The sequence below is a fragment of the Diabrotica virgifera genome, chromosome 2 (genome assembly GCF_917563875.1).
Source record: "Diabrotica virgifera virgifera chromosome 2, PGI_DIABVI_V3a".
Classification (NCBI taxonomy): Eukaryota; Metazoa; Arthropoda; class Insecta; order Coleoptera; family Chrysomelidae; genus Diabrotica; species Diabrotica virgifera.
In genome coordinates, this window is record NC_065444.1 from 263181208 (window position 1) to 263199262 (window position 18055).

Below are 18055 nucleotides of genomic sequence, written 5' to 3' on the forward strand. Positions count from 1 at the left end.
GAACTGGGCACAAACACTAACACCCCGTCTATTAGACGGAAATCACACTTTGAGTCTAAATATCTTTCGAATAACAACCTGCAGCAAATTGCTGAATTCAATACTAGTAAATAACAACCCAACTTGAAAAGTCATAAACGGATGACCTTCAAATTTTTCTAGGAAGGGAAATATCCCACTTTCAACAAACGATGCCGTCTGAGAGACGGTGTATTAGTACTTAAGGGTTAAACAGTTTAGAATTTCTTATTGAGTTTCCTATGGCATATAAAAAAATACAATAAAATTGTGTCAATATTAATATACCTAGGTACCTATATGTAAAACTTTTCACGTAGTTTTTAAATTGTTTAGGCCAAGATTTCCATTTTAATAAAGGGAGAAGAAACAAGACTTACTTTAAAAGGTACAGGCACTTCAAAAAGTGCACTGGAGGAGGACTATTTTTATATTTCAATGCCACAAGTTTGTAAATCTACAGGAAAGTTCCCAGTTGTGTTTTCTGTTGATTACTTAATAGTAAGGTGCATGCCGATATGTAATTACACCGAGAGGATTATTTTTATTCAAAATATTACCACCAACCTACTTATCTATTACGAATGGAACTGGTAAGTATAAGTTAATATCTTATCTAACAATAAAACACTGAAAACGTTTGTTTTCTATACTTCCACAAATTTATTACAACTATGTGACTACAGCTGTTTCGGCAGAGTACCTTTCTCAAGTGATTTAGATTACTATGAGTTTGCATTTTTAAAGTCTTTAACTGAAAAGGTTGAGGAGTGGGGAGCTGTTTGTCTCGAGTTGGTCATTCAGAATTATATCTGTATTTTTTAATTTATAAATTTCCATAGATTCTAATAAAGATAGCTTAATGCCTTTATTTAGAATATGCAGAATTTGAAACTGTTCATTAAAAGAATGATTATGATCTAGAAAGTGAAGTGCGTATGTAGAAGTGTCTGTTTTTCTATTGTTGAAATCCCTTTTGTGTTCTGCTATCCGTTTGTCAAAGGTTCTGCCAGTTTGACCGATGTAGGTAAGTTTTCGGACAGTCACCACAAGTTAGTTTGTAAACACCACTCTGTAGTTGTTTTCTCTTTCGGCTCTTATTGTTATTAATATATTTACTTAAGTTGTTTTTAGTTCTGAAAGCTGGTGTTATTTCTTTCTTTTTCATGTAGGTATCTGCATAGATACCTACATAACTTACCTACCTACAGGTAACTGGGTACTAGAACCCAGTACCTTCTGCTCTATCACATATACTGGCAAAATAACAACAAAAATGGCCAGACACATAAAAAAGAAAGGAATAACGCCAGCTTTCAGAACTAACAAGAACTTAAGCAAATATATTAAGAACAATAAGAGCCGAAAGAGAAAACAACTACAGAGTGGTGTTTACAAACTAACTTGTGGTGACTGTCCGAAAACTTACCTACATCGGTCAAACTGGCAGAAACTTTGACAAACGGATAGCAGAACACAAAAGGGCTTTCAACAATAGAAAAACAGACACTTCTACATACGCACTTCACCTTCTAGATCATAATCATTCTTTTAATAAACAGTTTCAAATTATACATATTCAGAATAAAGGCCTTAAGCTATCTTTATTAGAATCTATGGAAATTAATAAATTGAAAAATACAGATATAATTCTGAATGACCAACTCGAGACAAACAGCTCCCCACTTCTCAACCTCTTCAGTCAAAGACATTAAAAAGACAAACCCATACTAATCTAAATCACTTGAGAAAGGCACTCTGCCGAAACAGCTGTAGTCACATAATTATAATAAATTTTGTGGAAGTATAGAAAACAAACGTTTTCAGTGTTTTATTGTTAGATAAAATGAACTTCCATCAAGTAACGGTCGAATCCATCAATTAATATTTTATCAATCCGAAGTTTTATTTCCAAAGAAATAAAACCTCTAATGAGACCAAGTTGCTGCGAACCAAGCGAATGATGGATAAGAGAAGGCACGGGGAGGTCTAAAAATTGCACCTCACAACTTGTCTATTCGTCATGGCCAAATTCCAACGAACACTTGGTCCTGATACTCAGAAGTAAAACTGGTAAAACTAATACAAAATAATATGCTGTAAAACGAAATTAAGAGACGGCTTATATTTACATTTGGCAACACGGCAGTTTTATTTATTTTGACACAGCGAAGATAAAAATATACAATTTGTAAACACAATCAGTCATATTCATTATCACCTGTAACCCCAGAATAGGTACATCGTATTGTTGCGATATTGTCATGATTTCGATCGCGAGTATCATGATATTATGTTAATTACGTTTAGTGCAAGATTTACAGCACGGCTATTTACCTTAAGGCAGAGAACCCGAATTTCTGTGTAACGTGTTGTGTGCAGATAAAGTTAATTTTACGAATGGTGTGTGTAACTTTCATGATTGCAAAAAGTATGAATTTGTGGCTAGGATTATTTATAATCATCTGATTGAACCATTCGAACTTCTAAGAAGATTGAATGGAGAAATGTACTCATATGTTTTGTAACATGTTCTATCGATACTTCTTGAAGACGTAGCTTTATTGTAATAAAAAAATTTCATGTAAGTTAAAACACTATACAAACCTTACTTATTAGATATTTAATAAACACAAATATTATGCTGTTTTTCTATCACTGTTATCAGTATTTTATCAATACATATTGTGCCTATGGTCGATGATTCATGATAGTTGAGTTACAGTAAAATTATTTTAACACAGAAGAAGGAACGCAGCGTTGCCGGCTGTATTTGCTTTTCTGTGGACATTAATCAAATGCATTAAAAGTAATAAACATTTTTTTTGAAAACGGTTGATTTTACAAAAAAATTGTATCAGACTTTTTTGCTCTAAATGGTGCCCTTAACCCATACCTAAAAGGAACGCACTATTTTCCGGAACACCCTGTATACTCGATTTTGACTAATTTTACAAACATGATAAATTAAATAAACATTGTATTAGTGTGCAGAATGCTTCATCAGTTGTTAAATGGACCTGGTGAATATCTTTTGTTCTTCACACAAGACCAAGACGGGAACCAGCTTCTGTAGTGAGTAGTGGTTGCTTACGTAGACTCTGATTGTCTTTGTCGAGTCGAAGCAAGGTGTAGAGCGAAGAGCGAAAAGCTTTGTTCGCGAAGAACGAAAAAAATTGTTTAATTTTTATAGAAATAAAATTATTAATAATAATTAAGGGAGTGTGAGCCGTATGGCTAAATCTGGATAAACATTTCAAATATAAATTTGATTAAATTTTGATTATATTTATAATAGTGAAAATATTTATAATAAAGGTGCTTTTCGAATTTTCTAATTGGCAAAAATGTCTCTAATTTTCTAAAAATCTTGCCAAATCATTCTCAATTCACAAACTTGATAGGCAGCTAACCGATCTTGTCACCGGTAATATGCAAAATATTAACACAATAACGATTTAGATTTGAGATGTTTAATTTTATTAAGCAAATCTATTGGAGAAAATTGAGATTCACCAATATTACCCTTGTATATATGTATATCACTCTCAAATGAAAAATTTCATTTATTAATTTTTCACTGATGTCTTCTTTATAAAACTCGCGCTCAACATATATAAATTTTTTTCTTAAAAGGAAACAGTAGCGATCAACAGGTACCGAAAACGCGTTCCAAGATTGCGGCTGTAATTTTGAATATTTTTTCGAGATATTTGGCACACGTATTCGTAATATAATAAAGAATGGCGGTACAGAGCCCAATTTGAAAAATATATTAATATGTGGAAATTACTCTGTAATTAAATACAATATTAAAAAAAATTAGGGCACTCGTGGGAGTGCCGACAGAAGTGAAAACTTCTTACGAAGCAAGCCCCTTCGGGTACACACTCTATCCCTCCTCCGACCATTATAACTTCAGTCGAACTTATACGCAATTCAACCTATAGTATATAAATTACTAATATCTGCCGTGTCGATAACGGTCGCGAGTTCAATACTTTTTCCCCATCCAAAGTGAAGTGATATACCTACATTATATACCCATTGGGTGCATCCTATACTATTTATATATACATACACATAATACATAAACGTACAGAATGCTTTTTCTCCATCCAGAAAATGCACAAAATCGCTACATAAGTTTTCACTTCAAAAATACTTTAAATTCGGATCACTTATAATGATTGCAGTAGGGACTGTGTGGCCCCTTATGCGCTTGCTTCGCAAGGTCCTTCGGGTACACACTCTATATTATCTCCTCCAATCATTATAACTTCGTTTGAATTTACACATACGCAATTCAACCTATAGTATATAAATTACTAATATCTCGCCGTAGCGATGACGGTTGCGAATTCAATGCTTTTTCTCCTCTTCTTCTTCTTCTTCTTTTATATAGGCAGTACTGCCTGTTTTTCTTCAACGGTGCCTTTCATTCTGCCCCTAAGTTGTCATTCCATCTTTTCCTTGGGCGTCCTATACTTCTCCTGCCTAACGGTGACTTGTCCCTGGCTATTCTTACTATCCTTGATTCAGACATCCTGCTTATGTGCTCATTCCACTCTTCTTTTCTGTTCTTTACCCAGGTATTTATATTGTCTACTCCACATATGCGTCTGATTTCCTCACTTCTTACCCTATCCTGTAGTCCTTTTCCAGCAATCCTTCTTAAGATCTTCATTTCGTTGGTTTCCAGATGTCTTCGTGTTTTGCTTGTATCTGGTCTTGTTTCGGCCGTGTAAGTCATAACTGGCCTAATAACTGACTTATATATTCGGGCCTTTGTTTCCAATCTTAGGTGTTTGTTTTTCCAAATTGTGTCGTTTAGGCATCCGGCCGTTCTACTGGCTTTAATTATTTGGTCTTTTACCTCTTCTTCGATATTGTTGTCGGCTGATAGATTAATTCCCAGATATTTGAAAGTCATTACTTGTTGTATAATTTGATTGTCTAACTCCAATTTGCATCTTATTGGTTCTTTGGCAATTACTAAGCTTTTTGTTTTTTGGACTGATATTTTCATATTCATTTCTTTTGCGTTAATGTTGAACTCGTGCAATAATCTTTGTAGGTCGTCTTCGCACTCTGCTACTAACACGGTGTCATCAGCGTAACAGAGTATTTTTATCTCTCTATTGCCCATTTTGTACCCTCTTTTTTTCTTCACTTGTTTTATTATTGCATCCAATATTATGTTAAACAGTAGAGGGCTTAGTGAATCTCCTTGCCGGATTCCTGTGTTTGTTTCTATGGGTTCTGTTATTATTCCATTGACTTTCATCTCTATTTTATTTCTTACATAATATATGTTTTCTATCAGTTTTATGATATCCAGTGGTAAATTTTTCTCATATAGAAGGTGTATCACATCTTTTAATTGGATTCTATCAAACGCTTTCTCTAGGTCTATGAAACAGAAAAAGGCTGGTTTGTTATATTCTAATGATTTCTCCGCTATTTGCCTTATCACAAAAACTGCATCGTTACATGATCTTCCACTTCTAAATCCTTGTTGTTCATCCGATATATTTATGCACGCCATTATTTTCACCATAAGTATTTTTGTTGTGAGTTTCAGTATAGTGCTCAGTAAATTTATCCCTCTATAGTTACTGGGGTCTGCTCTATCACCTTTCTTAAATAACGCTATCATTTGAGTGGTTCTCCATTCTTCTGGAATTCTTCCTGTATTTATTATTTTACTTATAAGGATATTCAGTTCTTTGTGAAGTCTATCTCCTCCGTACTTTAAAAGTTCATTAGCTATTCCATCTTTCCCAGGAGTTTTTCGATTTTTCATCTTTTTTAAGGCGTTCTTTATATCTACCTCTTTAATTTCTGTTTTCTCATCCGATTCTAATCGTGGTGTTTCCAGTTCTTTGTGATTAGCTGTTTGATAAAGGTTTTTTAGGTAAGTTGTCCATGTATTTGTATCAATATGTTTTACTTCTATCAATTCCTTCATCTCTGCTCTTTGACCTCTTATCATTTTCCACATTTCCCTTTGCATCCCATAAAAGTCGTGCTCCATCTCTTTTGAAAATGCTTCCCAATGTTCTGTTTTCTTCCTTCTTACTATTGAGTTTAATTCATTTCGTACTCTTTTATATTCTTCATATGTTTGTCTCGTTCTTTTTGGACTTGTATTCTAGGTAGGTTTTCTTTTTTTCTTGGCATTTTATTTTTATTTCTTCACAGAACCATGGAGTTCTCCTTTTCTTTCGTATATGTTTACTTATCTTACGTTCTCCAAGTGCTTCCGTTGCTGCCATTTTGATATTATCTCTGATCTTCCTCCAACTTTCTTCTATGTCTTCATCCGGTGTAATGTAGTTTTCATTCAGTACTTTTTGCAATCTTCTCTGGTATAGATCTCGTGTTGACAAGTCTCGTAGCTGTTCTACCCTTATTCTTGTCTCACATTCAACAGGGTCTTCTTTCCTGTTTCTTTGTAGCTCTATTCTGATTTTTCCAAGTACTAGGTTGTGATCGCTTCCAATATTAGCTGCACTTAAACATCGTATGTCTAGTACTTGAGAGTGGTGGATGTTTCTGTTTGTCAATATATAATCAATAACGGATCTGTGTCCTCTTGTATTTTGGAATGTATATTTATGCTTTTCTCAATCCACAAAAAAGTTCTATACCTATATTATACACGCGTTGCGTGCGTCCTATATTATTTATACAGAGAGGGGCTAAATTATGGAATAAATTCATTTTCTCTAAAATGGACGACTTAGGAGAAAAATCCCGAAATAGGTCGATTTTTATTTTTAAATTACAATTTTTTGGCATACATTTCATACTAGTGACATCATCCATCTGAGCGTGATGACTTAATCTATGATTTTTTTAAATGGGAATAGGGGTCGTGTGCCACCTCATTTGAAAGGGTGTTCAATTATCTATTCAGTAATAGAAACATTAATATCATTATTTATACAGGGTGGCCAAAAAAATAATTTTTTAATTAAATTAATTGACGAAAAAAGAAGAATGTAGGCAATTTATTTAACTCAAAATACTTTCTATTGCTGTCAGAAAATAGAAAACAATGTTTATTTGGCAAATAAACATTGCTTTTCGCTTAAATTAAATGTTCAAACTGCAAAGGGGTAGGTGAGAGGCTGTTTGTGATTTAACTTGAATGAAAAGAAATGTTTATTTGTGAAATAAACATTTTTTTTCTTTACTGACAGCAGTACAACGTATTTTGAGTTAAATAAATTACATACATTCTTCTTTTTGCGTCAATTAATTTAATTCAAAAGTTATTTTTTTGGTCACCCTGTATAAATAATGATATTATTGTTTATATTACTGAATAGAGAATTGAACACCCTTTCTAATGAGGTGCCACACGACCCCTATTCCCATTTAAAAAAATCATCGATTACGTCATCAAGCTCAGATGGATAAAGTCACTAATATGTAATATATGCCAAAACATTGTAATTTAAAAATAAAAATCGACCTGTTTCGGGATTTTTCTCCAAAGTCGTCCATTTTAGAGAAAATGAATTTATTCCATAATTTAGCCCCTCTCTGTATATACATACTCCTAATATGTAGGTACCACAAACGTGAAAATTTCAAACCAATAAGCCTGTTGCCACATCCTTACAGAATGATTACCAAAATAGTTACAGGCTAACAGGCTATCAAATAAATTCGATAGTTACCAGCCTGTTGACATAGTACCATAGAACACCTACAGACAATAACGACACTTAGAAAGTGCAACGACTACAATGAACCTCTTCATTTGGTATTTGTGGATTACAATAAGGCATTCGATTCGATAGAACTCTGGCCGTATTAGAAGGAATGAATAACGCAAGGATTGATTCTAGATATTAGAATACTCCTCAAATACATAGACGACAATGCAACTATGCAAATAAATGTATCATAAGGTCTAACAACAAGCCAAATAAGAACGGAGAGAGAAGTTAGACAGAGGACAAAAACAAATAAAACAAAAGTGATGACAAGTCAATATATCACAGTTGTATTCTACCAATTATGACGTATAGAATGGAGACGATGACACTTACAGAGAACAGAGGTATCAGCCAATAGATTGAGAACGACACAGAGGGCTATCAAACGAGCTATGTTAGGGGCATCTCAGACGGAACATATACAAAATGAGGATAGGCGAAGCAGGACAAAAGTGGAATATGAAATTGGAAGAATTGAAATGCAAACGAAACGGACCTTTGTAGGACACGGGCACGACAAAATATCGAAACGTGGACGAGAAACATTGTACATTGGAGACCACGCGAACACAGTCGTAGTAGAGGAAGACCACAAAAACGATGGCTAGACGACATCAAAGCAAAAATGGGGAGAAACTGACACCAAATAGCACAAATCAGAGAAGAATTAAGAACTCATGGGGAGGCCTTTGTCCAGGAGTGGATGCCAACAGGATGAAGAAGAAGATAATATATATACATACAAAATTGTTTTCGACTAAACGATGACGGTCGCGAAATCAATTCTTTATCCCTATCCAAAAATAGGTGTTATACGTGCGTGCCTTCTACACTATTTATATATGCATACACATAATAATATAGGTATACGTACAAAATCTATTTCGCCGAAGCGATGACGGTCGCAATGACGGTCGCGAATTCAATGCTTTTTTCCCATCTAAAAAGTGCACAACGTCCTTAAAGAAGTTTTCACTTCAATAATATTACTATTATTATACGTACATTATAATAATATATACGTACAAAATTTATTTCGTCGAAGTGATGACGGTCGCGAAATCAATCCTTTCTCCCCATCCTAAAATATATTTTACATTTATTTTATATTTAAATATTTCTACACAATTTATATATGCATAGGTACACATAATAAATATACGTACAAAATTTATTTCGCCGAAGAGATGACGGTCGCGATGACGGTCGTCAAATAAATCTTTTTCCCCATCCAAAAATAGGTTTTACATTTATTTTAAATTTAAATACTTCTATACAATTTATATATACATACACATAATATACATACGTACAAAATTTATTTCGCCGAAGACATGACGGTCGCGATGACGGTCGCCAAATAAATCCTCTTTCCCCATCCAAAAATAGGTTTTACATTTATTTTAAATTTAAATACTTGTATAGAATTTATATATACATAGACATAATGTATATACGTACAAAATGTATTTAGCCTAAGAGATGATGGTCGCGATGACGGTCGCGAAATAAATCCTTTTTTCCCCATCTTAAAATATGTTTTACATTTATTTTAAATCTAAATACCTCTACACAATTTATATATACATACACATAATATATAGCATAAGCGATGACAGTCGCAATGACGGTCGCGATGACGGTCGCGAATTCAATGCTTTTTCCCCTATCCAAAAAGTGCACAACGTCCCTAAAGAAGTTTTCACTTCAAAAACGAGCCTGTACCGCCATTAAGAAGAACAAAAAAATACACTTTCTTCAAATAAACTTTTTTATCCGATGCCTAGATTTTGTGTCATTTTGGAACTACTAAAATTTTTTATTCTATTGGTAGTTCCAAAATGACACAAAATCTAGGCATCGGATAAAAAGGTTTATTTGAAGAAAGTGTATTTTTTTGTTCTTCTTAATGGCGGTACAGGGTCGTTTTTTTAATATTGTATTTAATTACAGAGTAATTTCCACATATTAATATATTTTTCAAATTGGGCTCTGTACCGCCATTCTTTATTATATTACGAATACGTGTGCCAAATATCTCGATAAAATATTCAAAATTACAGCCGCAATCTTGGAACGCGTTTTGGCTACCTGTTGATCGCTACTGTATCACCTTAATATTGTCGTCATCTTTATCTCGGAATATCCGTATAATATTAAAAAGCGAATGAATTTTTTTCACATTAAATCTTCTGGATATTGCTTATTATATGACAATATTAAAAAATATTTCCCAGCGAAATATTGCGTCGGGCTCAAAATTTTCAGTCGCATCACTACTAACTAGGCCGAGGCAAATTATTAAAAAATCTCAAAAGCTTTTTGCGCCGTTTTTCTTTATTTGATGTAAATTCTGGATTTATTCCATAATTGTTGGTAACTAATTTAGATTATTCAATAAAGATTCTTCTGATTTTTTGTAAATATTCTAGAAGCCCTGATATATTTTTAATCTCCATATACCATATTTTTATCTGACTGCACTGTAGTATTTGACTGCTGTGATTTATTGCTGTTAAAATTTTAAACAAAATCGATTAAAGGTCATAATATTAAAATTTAATACTCGGCTATATTTAATATAGCCGAGTATTATCTAATTAAACGCATTATGGACATAAAGTGAAGAGCAAAAAAAACGGAAAAAATGACGTCTGTGGTCTGGTCGACGCCGGGCCCCTTACATCGCCGGGTCCCGGTAAAATGTACCGGATGTACCGCCCTCTCGGCGGCCCTGGGCCCAACATGTGTGTTCGTTTAAGAAATAGTCAAAAATACGATAAATTATATATTTTAATCGTATAAGCGAAAATTATAATTATCGATATGTTACAAGGTTTGTAAGACTACAGTATTTACTTCTTATATTCCATGTTGCAATTTTGAGGATTTTTACACTAATGTTAAGTAATTTTGCTGATATTTAACAATTTTTGCAATAAATACGTTGAATTTACAGTGTCGATATCCCCAATTTCATAAAAATAACAGCCCGAGAAGAAAATGGTTACCTCTTACCCAGCCAGTCCCATGCTGTTACCATACAGATAAAATCATTTCATCAATCCCTAATTTCTGATTTTGTGCTGTCTTGTCGAATGACTGTCTTACGACAAGTAGACCCAACGAGAAAAAATGAAGATATTGAAAAATACTTGTTATCCGAAATCGAAAAGTTGCAAGAGGTGGCAGTTGAAAATACCCAATTAAAAGAAAATAATAGCGTTCAGTACAAAGACGCAGAGAAACAGGTATAGTATTAGTCAAAGTTTTAAAGTTTTCAGCCTAATAGAAATATTAAAAATATTCCTAAAATATATTTAATTGAAAACTTATTTGACCATTTTCCTGGTAACACCTCCATGGCTTCTAAAAATTGCAAGCCAGATAGATGCTGAAGCGAAGAAGACAAGAGGGAATTCAAAAAACTTACAATTCACGACCCCGTCTGTTCAGCTGGTAAATTCCAACGGAAATGGACCTAGTTACGCAAAGCAGTAAAACCAATATAAAATTAAATAAAAATGTATACCATTTTTATTCAGTTGCAATGCGAGATAAGGATCTAGAAAATCTAGATTTGAAAATCTTCAAATCCGCCTCTGGGTACATTAGCACCTACTAGGTATTACTTACTATTATGGGAATGAACTACAAGTTGATGAAATGTCAAACATATGACGCATTTTTTTCATATATGAATCTTTTTAGGAAAACCCTGAGAAAGATACTACTAAATACATCATGACCCTTACAATCAGAGTAAATGTTGTACATACACGGGACTTAACTAACTTCGTAAAACCGTCAGAGATTTTTACATACCATCCCCAAAATAAACTGGAAATAGATGGTATAACAGTACAACCTCTAGGAAAAGGGAGGAAAATTTCTAAAAATGATAACTTGCATAAAAATCTTATGGAAGAAGTCTTAAGAATGATAATTTCGTAAGTATATTAACTCAGTAATATCCTCATTCCCCACACTATATAACTGTAATCTTCAATAACTGTACTCAGTGATATTAAAACTGTTACACCCAGAAAGAATAATTTATTGAACTTCATTTTTTGGCATCATGGTAGATTTACATCAAGAATGAAACGATAACATTGGCAAGAATTGTTATTAACATGTAATAAAAAAAATTAATAATGTGTTTGGCGACCCCGTATACAGCTAAATACACTCCTGTACACGTCTAGGCATTGACAAAATGAGATGATCGATGTCTGATTGTGGCACCACGTTCCAAGCAACTTGAACTTCATGGATTAACTGTACCTATCAAGAGTTTGTGGAGGATGCTGCAAAGTGGACAATCTCCTTCCAATCATATTCCACACATGTTCGATAGGATTTAAATCCTGTGAAAGGGGTGACCACGGCAAAACATTAACGTCAGCTTTTTGTAGAAGCTCCATAGTTGGACGAGAAATAGGGGACGCGCTGAAAAAGCACGCGTCGACGGCCGTCTAAATATGACTGTAAAGTAGTTTATAAGATGTCATCAATATAACGCGCAGATGTCATCACAACTGGTGATCGGCTACCATAGCCAATAGCCCCTCAAACCATTGCTATAAGTGTCCTCTGTACATGCCTCTCAACAGCGAACCCGATATCTCGTCGCTTTCCATGGCGACGGTGTCTTACCATCCTACGACCATCATGTATTCCTAAACAAAATCGCGATGCATCACTGAATGCTACATTATGCCATTCTGCCACCCAATGCTGCCGTTCTCTGCACCAATTCAAACGTTGATGACAGTGGTCCGCAGTCAAAGGAAGCACTCGTCGTGGATGGAATGAAACCAGTCTAAAGGCTCAAATGCGTATAGCGTACGCATAGTAACAGGTCTACGTTCTACTGCAAACTATTGGTCAGGGATTTGACGCGTAGTAGCAAAACGGTCTCGCAGAACCAGTAGTCTAAGCGCCTATCTTGACGCTGTGGTCTGTGGTACGCCTCGACTGACCAGTAGTTGATCTTCTTCGTCTTCCTTTTACTTCGTTTGCTGACACACGCATAATCATCATTGGCGTACAAAATTAACAGAACAGTCAATTTCGCGATCCGACAAACTCATATCTCTATAAGCATTAATTCTACCCCTGTCAAAATCGCTGACATGGTGGTAATATTATTGGTGTCTTCAAACATAAGGCATTTTATTTTATTTTTTATTTTATTTATTTACGGGTTTCCCCAATTTCATAAAAAATATACATATTGTTATGCTCTACTTTTTCTATTTATTTAGATTAATTAGCAAATTCTTAATTTAATTGATTATTCAATTATTTTATTTCTTGCCTATGTAAAAACACAACTAAGTAAATTCCAAATAAATTTTCCAATCAATTTTATTCTCAGGGCTAATCTTGTATTTGATACAATACCTGTGACCTGTGGCTTCTAGTATTTCTGGTTGCTTACTTTTTCCAGGGTAGAAACAGGGAAATTGAAAACACTCAAAATCATATAAATGTAATCTATTGTTTTTATCAAATAAGCCGTGTACATAAGATTCAAAAATGCTAAAATTCAACTTTCTTGCAACAATCTCTAACTTAATAAATTAAACTCTAACTCTGATATCTCCTTGTTTTGACAAAATATTTATTTGATTAATTTCTTATATACTCATACTAAATTGAATGAATTTTACTTTTCTTCTCTTGAATTGATTTCTCAAATTTGAAATGACTAACTGCGTTAAAAAAATTGTTCAATAAACAAATAAACAAATATGGTTTTGATATAAATAAATTTTCTCAATTCCGACAAATGATTTGACTAACATTTCATTCTTCACTCCCTCGTTTTCTGGATTGCGCCGTCTTTGATTCTCCCAACACGTACTCTCTGGATGTTGCGAAAAAGTCCCTCTCGTCCAAACTGCTTCCAAGAAAAACACACAGGACTTGCTCGAATATCTTGTGCACAAACGGATAATAATCAGCTACTCGTTCTAGACAAAACAAAGGAATCTCCCTCGGACCAGGAAAATTAACTCTTCAGCCGGTCGACGATTTGGTTTCAACTTGATTCTGCTCGCAAAGGCCGATCACACCACTCTACACTGATTCTACACTTTGGACTGCTCTCTTCCGATGTCAATTACACAGTGTCTTTATTTTTCTCTCAAATCCATACTCTCACATTCATTATCCCTTCTCCTGATATTTTCCATCCAATAAACAACAACCTCTCTCAAGCCATTTATTTCTTAAGAAACCAAATATTCTTCCAACAACTTTTACAATTTGTCAAATTTCAAAGAATATCATAATTAGTTCTTTACTACTTTCTACTTTTAAAACTAAAAACTAATGCAGTTTGTTTACCACATTAAAATACCTTCCCGGAAGGATCTTAAAACCGTCTTTGTTTTCGACCACGATGTCAACTCTCTAATCACCGAATTGTGTGTTCATGTCCCGTGCATTTCGTCGAATCACTTATTAGTCGTTTCACTTTTTCCCGAAACACTTGCTTAATAGCAAAATTAAATTCTAAACAAATTTGGTGATATACAGGGTGATGAAAAACTATGATTTTATGGTCGTTGATATAAATTTAATTTTTTTTGAATTTCCTTAAAAAAACAATTCCACAACAATATATAAACAATAAGTAGAAGTAAAAGTAGTAGTAGTAAAGTCCAGTAAAACTGTAAAAATAAAACAAAAAAATAAAATTAAATGAAAGTGTGACAGCATAAAACTCTAGTAAGTAAATTACAATAAAACTAAATTTAACATACACACAATCCACGTTATGCAGTGACAATACATAATAATAATATAATATAAACCGACATTAATCAACTAACTACAGACAATAAAAAGTCAATAAATTACATAATACAAAAGTATTGACCATGACAAAAATTAACAAATCTACTGAAAATATAATATTAAACATTAAACATAAGTGCTAACCGGAAAAATTGATTTTAGTCGGTTTTTAAATACTCTACTGGAAGAAGAGAATCGCCATTCAGGCGATTCAAAGTTCTATCTATTGGTGAGTTAAGACCATAGTTTGTTGAATGATGATGTACATGGAACAAGTTATTATTTCTCAGATCATGGTTTGGAATATTAAAGTTTATTAATTTTAATAAATCAGGGCAATTGATTTCACTATTTAGGTAATAGTTTATAAATAAAAGCTAGATCATTTATAATTCTACGGTCTTTTAAGGAGTGCAAATTGAGATCACTACGGATGATGGTATAGTTGTGGTTTAGTTCAATAACATTACATCCCAATCTGTACGCTGCAAATCTTAAAAACTTATTTTGAACTCTCTCGAGACAAACAACATGAACATTATAAAATGGTGACCAGACAATAGAGGAGAATTCTAATATAGATATAACCAATGATGAGTAAACAGCCTTTATTGTATTAAGGGAAAGATCATCACAACTGAGAAGTATATAACCCAATACTTTTGAAGCCTTTGCTGTCACATAGTTAATGTGATCCACAAACGTTAAGTTTTCATCGAATATTACTCCTAAATCCTTTACTGCTTTAACATAAGAGAGCGCTTTACTGTCGATGACATACGATGATTGATATTTTTTTGCAACTTTGTGGAAGCTAATGAAATGACATTTATTAACGTTTAAAAAGAGTCTGTTTTTGTTATACACTGATTAAAATTAGACCATATAAAAATTTTTATGGGGGGCAGACGTAAAGATGTTGCACATTATATTTTGTATATTCTTTGGATAACCATATATAGTTTAAAGCATCCGAAAAGCTAGGAGGCCACGGCCCCCCCCTGCCCATGCCTGACACGTGTTTCTAGGTTTACTCTTTATCAAAAAGGCTTTGCGAAAGACCGAATTGCACAAAAACGCACCGACTAAAATAAACTAAAATAATAAAATATACCTACTAATAATAAAAAGAGCTAATAAAATAAGATCAACTAAAAATGTCTGTACCAACGGGTCTTCATAAATCGGTGTCTTCACACAAAAATTTAAAGATAAATCTTTATTTTTACAAAAAGTAAGTATACTATAAAAAAAAAAGAATGTGTGTGTACTTTGTACGCACGTAAGAAGTTATACTTCTATTATATAATTTTAACGAAGTAATTGTATTCTATTTAAATATTAAACTAACTTTCTTATCTACCACTTTCAAAAAATTTTTATTAAAACAACTAAAAAAATGAATCGTAGAGGATTGGAACCCGGGACGTTTCGAACTCTGACCGAACGCTCAACAACTAGACCACCGAGGTCATGTGATTGGCACGTACGTTTCGGATATAATTATGAGTGCAGCTGATCTCACTACTATCAACTTTGTTAAATTTCGAAACAGTAATTTCACTTTTATTTAATAATGGTACGGTAAACAATCCTCATTTTTTAATATGTTATTCCTTACAAAAATACCTTTAATTTAAGCACAAATAATTAAAAATCGTAAATTTGGGTCAAAAGTTATTAACTTTTTAAGAATTCCCATAAGAGCCCATGTTAAAACTTAACTTTGACCCTTAATAGTAATTAAACGGCACGGTAAAACATTTTTAAAAAAATCAAGTCTTAGTTTTTTTGAAGTAAACTATAACATACTAAAATTTCATGCAAATCCTTAATTCTTTGCCGAAGGTGTAGAACGTCATTAACTTGTGATATTTTGAAAATTGATCAAATTATTTTAATTTTGAATTGAAATGATTTAAGTGCACTTTACATCAACAATAAATTGAACAAGAAATTGACAAAGTTATTCAAGGCCAAATTTGACGAGTACAAAATGTATGGTTTGTAAAAGAAAATGAAGGAATTTGATGAAATAGAACAATTGGATATGTTTTATTTTGTCAAATTTCTTTATTTTCTTTTTATTCACGGCAAAATTGGATGTAGAATTGTGTTTTGTATAAGCCAAATTTGACCTTGAATAACTTGTTGTCAATTTCTTATTCAATTATTGTTGATGTAAAGTGGACATTAGAATTGAAAAAAAAATACAACAAAACATATAGTAAGAAAACAATATATTAGGTGAATATTGATGGTAATCAAATTATATAAATAAAAGTATTACATTATTACATACTATGTATTTTGGCAGATCAAACAGGTAGGTTTATACTCATGATACATTAAGAATTATTACGTACCTGTTGCTTTTAAAAACTATTTAAAAGTCACTACAATATTATAAACTGTTTTGTTTCTGTCCTCACAACAATAAAACTAATATATTATACATTTGTTTACCTTTACTTTTCCTCCAAACCACAGCTGTCCTACAGCTGCCATATTGGATAATTTTTGACATGTCATTTGAACATCCAATCAGAACAAAGTTATAATGCGCGTATGCGCCTGGGTGATGCGTATGCGCCTGGTTTTAACATATAAAAATTCACCCTCATCGCGCGTAAAGAAGTATAACTTCAATAAAACATTGATAATATTGTTATGCTGGTTCTGTTGTCAAAAAATTAGGTTCAAGAGATTATTCCTTCTGGGTGTAACACTTCTAACGTCATTGAGAATATTTCACAATCTTCTTTTTTTTTTAGAGATGTTGTCTTTGACCAGCCACTTAAAGAAATTTTAGAAGGAATGAGAGATGAAACGGACATTTACTATTCCCAATTAAAGCCTAACAAAAAAGAACCCGAAACATTGAATACAGAAGAAAGATTAAAACAATATTTGGCAAGACCGTCTTTATCGATTTTAGCAGATACATTAAAAACATTTATTCATGATGGCATACTACAGACTTCTGAAATATCTACAGTAGTCAGAAATAGAATAAAGCAAGACAGTAAAAAAGAACATGAAGAAGAAGATACTCTTGAACACGATAAAGAAACAGCTGACAATATAACTTCTGCATGCAAAGATGAGTGTGTTTGTAAAAAAGATTAAATTATTTTATGATGTCTTGTTTCAAATTTTTTATTTGGACAAATACCCAAATCAATTGCTTATTCTTATCAATTGTTATTATTAGCAAGAAGGTATGTATCGTGGGCGTACTGGGAAAATCCACAAACTCACAAAAGTAAAGTTTTGAGAAAAACGCAATTAAACATTAAGGTATTAGCTCTAAAAAATGAGTTACACTGGCTGTTCAAGTTTTGGTACTTGGATATGATTTTGAAGGATGTTAACCGGGTAATTCTCATATAAGAGGTATCGAGTCCATAGAGGATACGGCCAGGGCGAAAAGTTACTGTTTTGACAATAAACACTTATATTACGATTTTTGTCCTATTTAACTATCTTTTCAC

General features: G+C 33.0%; 1 protein-coding gene across 1 annotated transcript in view; it reads left to right on the forward strand.

The window, feature by feature from the left end:
* LOC114333651 (uncharacterized) overlaps positions 1-17709 on the forward strand; it is a 106807-nt gene extending 89098 nt beyond the window's left edge. Inside the window, exons 14-17 of the mRNA XM_028283584.2 lie at positions 355-611; positions 10711-11002; positions 11463-11701; positions 17336-17709. Of these exons, the coding sequence (XP_028139385.2) occupies positions 355-611; positions 10711-11002; positions 11463-11701; positions 17336-17690 (1143 nt within the window). The 3' untranslated portion in view covers positions 17691-17709. The remainder of the gene's footprint in view (positions 1-354; positions 612-10710; positions 11003-11462; positions 11702-17335) is intronic.
* The last annotated feature ends 346 nt before the right edge of the window (positions 17710-18055 follow it).